Source organism: Blennius ocellaris, assembly GCF_963422515.1.
Source record: "Blennius ocellaris genome assembly, chromosome: 15".
Taxonomy (NCBI): domain Eukaryota; kingdom Metazoa; phylum Chordata; class Actinopteri; order Blenniiformes; family Blenniidae; genus Blennius; species Blennius ocellaris.
Window position 1 is genome coordinate 11,463,382 of NC_137664.1, and position 13,276 is coordinate 11,476,657.

Sequence of the window (13,276 nt, forward strand, 5' to 3'; positions counted from 1 at the left end):
TTCTCCACGTGTAACTCCTGTGCGACCTTCTGCGTGAGGTTGGTAGACGTCACACTTGTTGGGAGGTCAGAGGGTGAGGATCTGGAGGTCAGGGGTCATAGGGGTCATGGTGGAACCTTAGCGGCTGAGCGGGAGCTGTGGCAACGACATGGCCTGGTGAGGAAGATTCTGAGAGGTCAGGACAGAGAAGGGATGACCTGGAAAAGACATAAGAAGAAAAAAAAGAAAAATCACATAATAAGCATACATTTGTCAGAGAATATGCAATTAAAGGTCTAGATTTTAGTGCTTATCAAGCGCACGAAAAGCAAATCCCGACTCACTGTCGATGTACCCGTGAAGGGCCACCATGCGTGCTCGCTCAGGACTGCCAAAGGGGGAGTAATGCAGCTCATCAGGCATTGATGATGGTATCCTGGACTGAGGATGACCTTGGGGAGCCCCGCTGTGCTGAGGTGTGTGCTTTTTATGTCTTGCTCTGCAGTTTTGAAACCACACCTATGAAGATGCAATGAAATCAGACGTTGTGTAGCTATAGTCTTGAAATTGTTTGTTTTGATTCACAAACAAAACGTTGAAAAGGTTCTTCGTGAAGCCACTATTGTGTACCTGAGTCAAGTTATAAAATGATGTGACTGATTTTTCAACACACACAGCTTTATGTGGACCAGTGAAGGAGAGTCTGGATCACTGACTGTACTGACCTGTATAACTCTCCTGCTTAGGCCCGTCATGTCGGCAAGTTTCTGTAGCGTTTGGGCATCGGGATTGTTGTCCTGAGCAAACTGAGCCTGCATGATCTGCAGAGTGGGACAATATGTCAGCGTCAAATCATCTGCTGTTGCAGCAAATATGTTCAAATAAATATGATGCTTATAACCACTAAAGTCTGTGGGTAAAACTATATAAATGACCAGAAACACACAAATTTCACATTTACAGCTCAGAACTATGTCTTAGTGGAATATATTTTCCGCTGGATTTCTGATAGAGGCTATATTTATGTTGTCGACAATATTCAGTACTGCTGTCCGCCAAAGTACATATTTCTAACAGAAGTTGCAGACATGTGAAAATTGTGTCTGTTGTCACATGTTTTATAGGCACGGTGAATAAGTATGGTGTGAATCACTGTCATGTTTCTATTTTTTTTTTTTTTATGTATCAACCATGTGACTGTGCTAACTGTAGGGAGATGTGCTTTTGCTAGGCTTTTATAAGGTATTTAAAGCAGAATGTTGATGCGTTGATTCACACAAATTCTAAATATCCAACACAAGCAGCATCTTTTGTATTGTTTTTCATGTCTGCTGCGATTCATTGTTAATTCACTAGAAATAAAAGATTAAATGAGTAAATGATTGTTGTTCATAAATTGCCGTTTTACAAAAATGGGACGTAAAGTGCACTTGAAGCTCGTCTGTGATCTCCTGACCAGTCTGACCTGGAGCTGCTCAGCAGTAAACGATGTCCGTGCCCTTTTGGCTGGTTTAGGCTGGCTGTCTTGTTCTGTTGGTACTGCTCCCTCTAATGTGATTCCATTGCCTTAAAAAAAAAAATACAGAAGATAGTCACAGTTTAATCACAGGAAACAAGTGACGAGGTGGACCGACTTCCCTAATTTTAATGTTAACGTCAGTAACACACAAAAGAAGAGGGAATGCAAAGAAAGGTAAAAAAATTTCAGAAGGAAAAAAATAATAATTCTGTGTTGGGAGTCCGTCCTTACCGCTCTCAGCCGCTCGCTTGAGGTTCTCCACCATGGTGTCGTAGTGGATCCTGCACAAGACCTTCTCCTCCACCAACCCGAACTCCTCTCCCGTGGACAGCTGCCTCTTACACGAATAGCAGGCGAAACAAGCCAAGTGGTACGCGTTTCCCCTCGCGCGACGCACCCAGTCGCTGGCGAAGATCTGCCGTCCACAGCGGGCACACTTAGTACCAAACCTACTGTGAGGGAGAGAAGGAGAGAGCAAAGAAGGCAGCGGATGAGAGGAAGGAGAGACAAAACACAATGGGGAATAGGGGTTAAACACTATTTGATGGAGGAAGTTGTAGCAGTAGCTTTGAAATCTTTTCGCGTCAGTAGATAAGCCAAGTTTTTCCCTCTGGCGATATTTTGCGTTGGATGAAGTTGTAGGTGAGTGATTTTAAGCTCGGAGTGCTGGCAGAACTCAAAAAGAGTTTATGAGGAAGACATTTTGGAGGAGGATATGGCTTTCAGAAAAGACTTCTGAGTGCGGCTGCAAGGCGAGCCTTGAATGCAAACAAACCAACACCTGCAATTTCCTGGCTGTTGCATGAAGGCCCTGACATATACACACAGAGAGACACACAGGGGAGCAACCCCTCCACCCTACACACACACGCACACACACACACACACACACACACACACACACACACACACACACACACACACACACACACACACACACACACACACACACACACACCACACACACACACACACACACACACACACACACACACACACACACACACACACACACACTGAGGGATGAGGTGAAGGGGGCTTGTATGACATCATTTGGGATCGACCGACTGTAACTGATAGCAACAGTGAGGTCGATGGTGAATAAACTGAAACCACCTGACTTACTGTTCTGGATGACTGGCTGGTGGAGGGGATGATTGAAGGGGCACAGAGAACAATAAGTAGCCATCACGTTATTTGAAAGAGTGGGGTGAGTTGAGGGAGAGAACTTGCTGATGTAACCCAGCTTTTGCTTTTTTTTTCAGCTATTTTAGATATCTTGGTAAATTGACCTCAAATTATCCTGTCGTGACACAGTCTGTAATTCCTTGAGACAACAGTGAGGATTTCTAACACATTAAAAAAAACAACAACAAAAAACGTTTCATAACAAACAATATATTTCAACAGGATCAATTCATTGCTGGATTCTGGGTTTGTTTTTGGGATTTGTTGAAAATAAGAAAGACACACATTATTATCCATGATTGGACGAAATGAACAGCTGGCAGTGCAAGGCATCCAAATAAACCTCTCCTTCAGCACAACTGACATATTAGACAAATTCCCTGTTTTGCACAAGAATAAAAAGAGCTTAAGCTCCACGTTCAAGGGCCACATTACGGGTTATAATGGGTATGAAATGCTTTAGGTTTGAGATGGTTATGCTGAGGTTAAGAGCCATTGTCGAGGTCAGCAGCTGCCAGATCTCTTGAAGAAGGCTACATTTGGAAGAAAGTACTCAAGGGACAGAACTGAGGGGGGCGGGGGTGCAGGCACAATATGTGTGACTGTATGGGACGGATTTTTAATTTACATCAGCAGACGGCCAATAAAAGACTTGCTATCACTTTCAGCAATAGGCAGACTTTCCCTGGTGAAGCCGCTTCAGCATGCGACAGAGCAAACGATCACAAACATGAGCCGTAACCGGAGCGAGATGAAGAGGTCTGGAGGAGTGGAAAAGAGAGGGAGCGGGGGGAAAAGAATAGACCTCTGGAGAGGAGGCGAGTGACTGAAGCCGGGAGTTGTAGTGCTGGGGGAAATGGCAGAGTAAAGAGCGTCGGTGGCAGAGGCAGCGAGCAGGAGGACGGTGGTGCAGGAGAGCATGGCGGCTGCCAAGTGAGTGGGTTTGGCAGAATATCAGTGCACTCAAGTCCACTCTATCTAGGATGAAAGCATACTATAGTCCTGACATCTCACAAGCAAATAGCCCTCCTTGTACAAGCGTGTTTGCCAGAAGTTTCATTTTCATGCATGTAGTAGTGAGCTGCAGCACATGTATATGTCATCATCAGACAACTACCGTTGGAGGATTAGCGCCGTACCTGCTCGGTTCTGCATCTATTTGCCTGCTTATCTCATTTTTATCATGGTGGTTCAATGTTACGCGAGAAATGGAAACAGATCGTCTAAATTCACAACAGATGTAATAGTCATTACAACAAACACACTCAGGTCAAGATTAAAGCGGCGCAAATCATGACAGCGAGTCCTTGTGTTGACCTTGAAAATAAAATTGGCTGGCACAGCACCTTCCGAGAGCTTAAGTTGTCACAGACATGTTCAGCTTAACCAAACAACCTCTTATAAGCCAATAAAGCCATTCCAGAGACAAATCGACTCTGTGGCTCACTGTACAGCATGCACACATCGTCTCATTCTCTCGTGGAGAATTCCAGATTTCTTTCTTCTTTTTTTTCCCCTTACAGTAAAGAGGAAAACATTGTGGAACATTGCGGCTAATCTCGCATGACAGCTTGTCAGTTTCATGCTGTGAGACACAACCCAGAAAAGCTGCAAATCATCCCTCGTTTTTAACCCTCCTCTATCTCCATCCCCTCCCTTCCCTTATACCACCACACAGCTTGTTTTCTCCTTGTAGCTACAAATCTGATAACTATTTTGGAGTCATGTTAATCTTCACAGCCCCCTATCACACTCACGAGAGGATTCCGACGCCACAACATGGCACATTTTCCCCTAGACTGCCTGGATTGGCTCTCCTTTCAACTGATGTCTCTTTTTTCGACACATTTATTCACCTGCTGCTGAAAGACAGGCGCAGGATTATTTCTCCTTTGTGGCACGAGGTTGAATGGACATGAGGGAGGAAGAGAAATGATTAAGATTCTTTACAGAGAGCTCTTTTTCTAACAGATATAGCACGCTATGATACTTTAAAAGACGACCCTTGATATATTAAATCTGCACTCAGTAAAATGACAGTAACCATGAAGGAATGCTGTTTTCTTTGTGATAGCCAATCCGAACGATCTATTTAAATGCTCCAACTGAGGCCTTTTTATTTAAAGAACTGTGTGACAGATGTCTTATTATAATTTTAATTGATTCGCTTCTTAATAAAACTCCAACCATGCCCTGCTTAGCTGCTGCTTGTCTTTGTTGCTATGGAGACCTAATCAGCTAACCAGAGGTGGGTGGTAGATGAATAATGATTATTACAATAAAACTGACAAAGATGTGCACCACACGCACACGCGCGCGCACACACACACACACACACACACACACACACACACACACACACACACACACACACACACACACACACACACACACACACACACACACACACACACACACACACACACACACACAGAGTCCCAAAGTTCATTACATACATGGACTCTGGTTACAGTGTCTGTATCCCAGGGTGCCGCTGATTAGTGCAATGCAACTTCCTGTGTGGCCTGCAGCTCACAGACATGGATGACATTTCTTCAGGGCAGCAAAACGTATGAGAGAGAGAGAGAGAGAGAGAGAGAGAGAGAGAGAGAGAGAGAGAGACAGAGAGAGAGAGAGAGAGAGAGTCGAAGGCCTGACACAGGTTTGAGAGGCACAGCGGGGGGTTCTGTCCTTTACCCCCGCCCCCCAACCCATGCTAACTTGCACCCCTTCCCCACCCACCACCTCCCACCCCCAGCACACACATACACATGTATATGGAGGAAAACCCGCTCTGATTTCCTGCTATTACGCCCCATTAAAGCAGCTGTCAGTCCAAAGCCAGATGAGAGGCTGACACAGATGAGGAAATATCTCCAGAGGTTTGAGAAAGCAGCCCAGAGGATCTGGACTCACAATGGTGCTGAGACTAGTTTGAATCTGGCCTGCACCCAGATCACAGTTTATATTTACAGAAGTAACCATCGCACAGGCCCCTGGCCCTGCAGCAACGTTCCACCATGACTACAAACATTTTTTAAATGGTTTCTCCATCAGGGAGGACTTATATGGACAAAAAAGCTAAAAACCATGAATATAATTTGGTAAATATGAATACTTGTTCTGGAAATGATAATGTGAACGTTAGGGAGATGATACTTTGGTTTTTTTCAATAGATTTTCAGCTTATTTAAAATAAAAAAATTATAAAATAAAAGTTATTATTTTTCCCTTCAACTCAAAAAATATAGAGAGCATGGAAATTGTTCTGTAAAGTTTTTTTTTGTCTTATCAATTTACTCCTCAAAATAAAACTAGCCTGAAAATGTGTTTTGAAATGTGTTGGGATTAAAAACCATTTGAATTAATAGCACTCTTTAGAAATTAAGGAATAAGTACAGTTCAAAGTAGACTGGATATTTTTTTAAACTTTGTATGCAACTGTCTAAGAAAATGTTTTACCTGTCTTATTCACCTGAACATTTGAAAAGGTTTTTCAATATGTATCCATAGCTAAACTACAACCAAAGTCAAATTATCATCACCAATTGCTCATGTTGAGTCTCATTACAAAGTACACTCATTGGGAAATCAGAAAAAGATCCAGTATTGTGGAGATAAAATGTTCAATCTGCAGAGCAACAATGCTGATGGTTTTATATTTGGTCCTACTTGAGCATATGTTGCTTCTGGGTGCTAATCAAACTATAACAATAGCAGTGAACCTGGGCTCCAGCAGATTGCTCTTAATATTTTTTTCACTGAGAAAATAAATTTAATCAATGGTGAATTATTGCTTTGGGGCTAATTATTTAAGAGTTATCAGTTTCATCTTACAAAACTTTTTAACAAAATAGAAATAATTACAACAATGGTGGTCTTGAAGCCCAGTGATCTCAGAAACATTGACCTATTCATGACCATTTCAAAATATTTCTCAATTGGACATATTTTAAATCCCATCAGTGTCTCACAGTTTTCAGAGTTGGGGGTGAAAGAGGTGAATTTTGAGGGGGAATTTAAATAAGGACGGGTCAGGTAAAATATTATCATGGTGTGGCAGAGTAAACACAGGAGTCTCCATTTTGTGAAAAAATTAGCTGGATGATTGGCAGCTGCTATGCCATGCATAAATAAACACAGATTTTGCTGTGTGTGTGTGTGTGTGTGTGTGTGTGTGTGTGTGTGTGTGTGTGTGTGTGTGTGTGTGTGTGTGTGTGTGTGTGTGTGTGTGTGTGTATGTGTGTCGAATTGACCTGTGCATGATTCAAATATATATTAACATGAAAAGTATGTATCTGTTTTAGTGTGTGTGTGTGTGTGTGTGTGTGTGTGTGTGTGTGTGTGTGTGTGTGTGTGTGTGTGTGTGTGTGTGTGTGTGTGTGTGTGCGTGTGTGTGTGTGTGTGTGTGTTCAGTTTGGATAGGAGTCACATCCAGATCAGGAACATGCTGACCAGACACTCAGGGCGGTCTGATTGCTGGTCTGGAGGCCTGAAGGTCTGGGGTGGAGAACAACTAATTGCTGGTGATTATAAACCTCAGAGCAGTGGCTTGGTGTCAGGTTTGGATCAGGTTTGGATCAGACATACACCAAAGCTCTCTCACATGCACACACAGGCACGCTTGGCCATGCACGCAATGCATTATCAACTTCTCGCTAAATGAACAGCACTTTACTCAGCATCGCTGGTGTGAACCTACTTTAAATTCAGGCATTGGAAACAAGTGCATATGTACACATTGTACATATATTTCATTAATTATTTTTGGGCATCCAGCTTGCATTCACGAAAAAAGAAATGAACAATTGTATCTTCACAAATATAGATTATGACAAGAAATGTAATTTATGAAAAGCCTGCCACAAATGCTGCTAGAATCTCATGAATGAACACGTTATAATATGATCCTAATAGTACTTGTAGAATGTAGCAACGTCTTGCAAGACAATAGAATAAAACAAAATCGAATAGAAAATGTCACGTGTCCACAACAAGGTTACGAACCTGTAACCGAGCGCCTGGTGGCACGTGGTGGGTCAACGACGTAATGATAGTTTGAATACTGCGATCTCTCTCTCTCTCTCTCTCTCTCTCTCTCTCTCTCTCTCTCTCTCTCTCTCTCTCTCTCTCTCTCTCTCTCTCTGCACTTGCATTTTGCTGCACAAACCTTTGAAAACATTTGTTGCGTTAAATTCTCTCACATGGTAGAGCGGAAACTAATAAAATAACCTCAGGTGTCTTTAATGGGGCTTTTAAGCCTCCAAATGATAAATGATATTTCGCGGATAATAATATACTCAAAACCACCCCCCTCAAAATGTTGTATAATCTCACTTATATGTAATTCTTTCATACACGAAGACACTGTTTTAAGGTGTTTTTCCCATTGATGCTGGGTTTTTTTTTTTTTAAGCGTCTGAAAATGTGTTGTGGATAGCCATAACAAAGCTACGGATCTTTCAGCTCTTCACTGTAGGTAAAGACTTGTATTTTGTTCCACACTTTCAGTTTTTGAAAAGGCCTTTGATAAGTACAAGAGGCAACCCACATCAATGTCAAAGCTCACGACACACGCTTGTGTCAAATAATATAGTGTGAGAGAGGGTGGGGGAGGGGGTATTTTGAAAAGATGGCCAAAAACTTACCCTACCTGAAATAATCCATTTTACAGAAGATCTCTTTGTTTTTGATGTAGCAGCTGCTGTGCTGACGCAGCGACGTCCTGCACACCGAGCACTCCAGACAGCGCACGTGCCAGATCAGGTTATTCACCTGCAAAACACACACACACACACACACACACACACACACACACACACACACACACACACACACACACACACACACACACACACACACACACACACACACACACACACACGCACACACACACACGCACACACGCACACGTCACTACCTGTGGGTTAAGGCGTAAATGAGTGCGTTATTACTCCTGCATCGTGTAAAATTATTCTTTTTTTTAACAGGAAAGTCTGTTAAATTGTTAAATTAGGGCGTAATTCATCTCGATAGTGCGCACGCGCAATTGGACAAACATTATCTCAATTTGAAATCTCCTGAAACATAAATTCTTAACTGCTTTTGTTCTATTTTATTTACAGTTGCAGATCAATGCGCAAAACCTTGTTTTCCCTATTGGGATGTCTTAATAATATTGTGTCGTTCCTTTAGTATTTCACGGCATTTTTATGGCACTTAAGGAGTCAAACTTCGGGCAGTTGCTTGTTGTCTAAAGGTTTCTCCTCATTTATGTAATATGCGCAGAAAGAAAATATTTTGCTGAGAAAAGTGCTCATTCTATTTATTATTATTATTATTATTATTATTATTATTATTATTATTATTATTATTATGTAGTTTTTTGTGAGTTTTCCAAAAAATATTCTACATTAAATACGTCTTATAATTCCCATTTTCTGAAACAGAGCGATATATTTTCGTTTACCGACAATTTTGTATCGTTTAAATAAATAAGAAAAATGCATCAAATCATTGTCAGGTGTGAATTAGGTGACCAAACTACATCGACAGAAATTAAAATATTTACAATGGATTTGGAATGTTACGTCTCGCAAATACTCGTCATGTAATACGTTTGTGTATTTTTTTTACCCTCTCAATTGAACTTAGAATTAATATTTAATAAGCTAAATGACAGATTTTGCTCCTCAAAATATTAAATTACATTAAAAAAAAGTTGCAACTTGTTTATCAATAATTGGAATTTCGACATAAAATATTTTTTAATCATTTATTGTAACAAAGTGTTAAAATACAGTGTAACCTTTCTACGCCCTTAAACTGTTTTGAATGATTTACACACACACACACACGCAGACAAACAATTTAAAAGAAATTTACGGTTACCTTCCCGGTGTGTTTTACGGACTAAAACATCATCGAAAAAGATGCAATAAAAATGTGGGACACAATAAATGTTACATAATCTATGGCAATTTATAGTCTATTTCGTCTAATTGGAATTAATAGTAATATCTAGTTGCAGAACAAATTCAATTTTGTAACGTGCGATTTAGATTGTTATTAAAGAGCAAGTTTGGGCCCTATAAATTCGGAGATAACAAATGATCGACTTGGGCAACAACAAAAGAACATTTGTTTTTATTTATTTATTTTCTTTTAAATATAAACACTAAATAGCTGTTCCGTCCTGACATCCAGTTTTTAATCCTGACTGTGCTTCCTGTGTGTTTTCTGTCATTCAAGCGAGGAACAAAGTGAGAAAACGGACTAATGATCTTCTCACTTCCTCACAGGCAAGAAGCAGCCATTTACGCGCGAGCGTGGACTTTGTTTTGATTGGGAGCACGCGAGCGCACGCGACAAGACATGGCGTGGAGTGACGGTGAGGATGTCAAACATGAAGCAAAACATCCCTGTTGTGTCTGCGCCGTCGCGAAAACACAGCGACACCAGATTCTACGTGGAGATAACATCAGTAACACAGATGTCCTGTTTCAGCTGCGGGGCTTTGTTTGCTCGTGCATGGCTGCAAAAAGTAGCAGTTAGAAGCACTGATTTCAAGCTCGATAGCAGATTTATTTCATAAATATTTTTTTTTTTTTTTTTGGGGGGGTGGGGTGGGGGGGTAATTTCCAGTAGACGATAGCAAACACGCCCGTGAACATCTAAAATCAGATCCGACTCAACATGACATCCTCCTCCGTATGTGTAGCCAAACTTTTGCAGTCTGAGTAAAAACGAAACAACCCCCCCCCCCCCCCCCCCCCCCCCCAAAAAAAAAAGAAAATAATAATAATAATAATAATAATCTGAGAATTTCCCTGGCTGTTCCTTTACTCACCTTGAGCAAGTATCTGTCCAGGATCTCCAGCCCGCAGCTGGCGCACAGGTTCTTCCCGGTGGACGGCACCGAGCTAGCGGTGGAGGTAGGCGAGCACACGGAGGGGGTGGACGGGGTGCTGGGGGACGAGCGGGTGTCGTCCCGCTCCATGTTGGACCGCTGGGATTCTCCGTCCGAGTGAGACTGCAAGGGGAGCATCAACACAGCTCAATCACAGACACACAAACACACACACACACACACATACACACAGCAATAAACCGTTTGCATGTTTGCAGGAGTCGCCATTTTTGTTTTCATGATATGCTTTATTTATTGACGCGCATAATTCACAAATATATATATATATTAAAAAAAACAACCGCTTGTCCTAATGTGCATTTCTGCACCGTTATGCATGTACCAAATGGCGAACTGCTCGTGCACACAGTGCAGTGAATGAACCGTTGATTTAAAAAAACAACAACAAAAAAAACGTAAGGAGGCAACATAAAGCTTCTCACCATTGGTGTGTGTTTAGAGTCCACACTGCAGCGCGAGGCTCCCGGTGTACTCTGATGTTCGGTAGAGATCACCTACAAGAAAACGTTCAGTAAACTGCAGGTCTTCATCACTTTCCCTCTTCTCATCTTCCTCCAGAGGACATTTGCAGGCAACTCTTCATAAGGCTCGTCCTATATAAAGTGTCCCTGACAATAAACCCCGGTTAGAACTGTTTAAAGGGCCCCCGCAACAAAAGGCACATTTTTAATGAAGCTATTTCAATTTGAATTGATTTTTCCCTACCCTTAACCCATGCCTCTCAGAATAATAGTATTTTCTTCGCAATCCAGGACACGTGAGTGGGGGTGGTGGTGGGGGTGGGGGGTAGAGAGAGAAAAAAAAACTACCTGTAATTACAAATAGCTTGAAACGCAGTGGATAAGAGGGACCCGGAGTGTCAATTTCAGCTGTCAATCAGAAAAAGGCAACGGGTCACCCAAAGAATTGCAAATTTGATTTTTAATGGCTGTAATTAAAATCTAATTCTCTTCAGGCGATTTGGCAAAGCTCGAGAGGCTCGCGGACCGAAAATCACGCTATTCATAACAAGAGAAGGCGCGTGCCTCTTCAGGGCGGCTGGCGCGTGCAGCTGATCTCAGTACACAAGCCGTGATTCTCGTGACATCACAAACAGAGAGAGAACGAGACACAACAAAACCCACACGCAAACGATGCTGCTGGATGCAAATAGACACATTTTAACTCATCAGCTCAAAAATAGAAACAGCTAGAAAAAGAAAAAAAATTCTCAGATTAATGCCAAATTCTTTCACAACACGCCGCAAATCAAAAGCTGCACTCCATGAGATAGTAAGAAGTCAGAGTCGGCCGACGAGTCAAGGCCCAAACAGTGCGCGAGCGAAGTCGGAACCATTTTTACGCACAAAGCTCAGCTGCTCGGTGTGTTGATATACCTGCTTCGTGGGGATTCCATCGGACAGAATCTTGTTTCCCTCTGAAAGAGGGGACAAAACTTCATTTTTCCAGTACATGAACCCACTCCGGAGTCTCGCCGCGTGCTGGGTCTCCAAAGCGGGGTGTCCTGGATCAGGGGGAAGCGTCGGCGATGGGCGTCAGAACCGGTACCATCCGTAAAGCGCGCACGGACTGGAGCGAAACCAGCACGCAGTTTGGTACTTTTTTTTAACGCAATAAAAAACCCCAAAACAAAGCAAACAAACGAACCCCCCCCCCAAAAAAACCCAACTGCTTTCTGGCTGCAATGCGCGCACCGATCTGACAAAGTGCAACGACGGAGCTGCGCGGAGGCGAGACGTTGCTTGCTGCTCTCACAGTCGTAGATCAGAAGGATTTTCTTCCTTTCCTCCGTGTGTCCTCCTCTCGCCACTTTAGAATTGGAGTCTGGCTACAGGAATCTTTTTTTTTATTGTTTAAACTCCCAAGGCTTCAGATGCTCCAGGCAGAGGCTGCAGGGCTTTGCAAAGGCGACCAGGGTGCGACAAGGAGGAGAGGCAGCTGTAGTGAAAGTTTGTAGGACTCTCTGGCCTGCCTTATAGTTTAAAAAGGGGGAGGGTGAGGAAAGAGTTTCATGTGCGTGAGAAGGGTGGACGCAGTTTGGAAACAGCGAGGACAGAAACTTACTCAGACTCTGCTGCTGTGTGTTTGATATCTCAGACATTTATTGCGACAGGCAGAGAAAAAAAAAATAGAACTAAAAAGTAAATTGCAGTTGTTTGTATAATTTCCATTTTTCTTCCCTACTGGGAATATACAACTGGAGCTCACTGTATGCAGGCAGCAATTAACCGACTTATTGGCTCATGAACTCCAGGAGAAGGCGTTTTATAAATTGAGACCATTGTGTCCGGGTGCAACATTAAAACACGCCTCAAAGGAAATTACCCAACCCCGTTTATTCAATTGGTTTTATTTAAAGTATTATTTAATTAGTTGATTTTAATTTGAATGACAATTGTCAATCAAGATCAAATATTTTAATTATCAGTGCGTAAGACGTGTTTATTTACGTCAATTTGTATTTCTATTCAGTTATTTAATGGTCCAAACATAGTACATTTTAAAAATTAGATGGGAATAAAAAGTTGAACAATAACCTTTTTTTTTTTTTTTTTAAATTCATGGCATTCATTTAAACATTATTTAAAAAGAATCTTTATTTAAATATCACAGAATTTGCATCCATTTACATAAAATTAGAAAAAAAATATTTAAAGTTT

The 13,276-nt window shown here is 41.9% G+C and overlaps 1 protein-coding gene across 2 annotated transcripts; it reads right to left on the reverse strand.

Annotated features, from left to right (window-relative positions):
* Window positions 1-117: 117 nt before the first annotated feature.
* Window positions 118-12,070, reverse strand: lhx6a (LIM homeobox 6a; the record flags this gene model as incomplete). 2 transcript variants are annotated; one of them, XM_080510685.1, is made up of 9 exons in its annotated part: window positions 118-197; window positions 324-498; window positions 705-800; window positions 1,445-1,545; window positions 1,730-1,950; window positions 8,340-8,461; window positions 10,536-10,718; window positions 11,039-11,110; window positions 11,993-12,070. In XM_080510685.1, 9 exons carry the CDS (start codon window positions 12,068-12,070, stop codon window positions 118-120), a joined length of 1,128 nt encoding a protein of 375 aa, XP_080366811.1. The 2 variants fall into 2 exon arrangements, with proteins under 2 accessions (XP_080366811.1, XP_080366812.1); XM_080510686.1 differs by lacking the exon at window positions 11,039-11,110.
* Window positions 12,071-13,276: the final 1,206 nt, after the last annotated feature.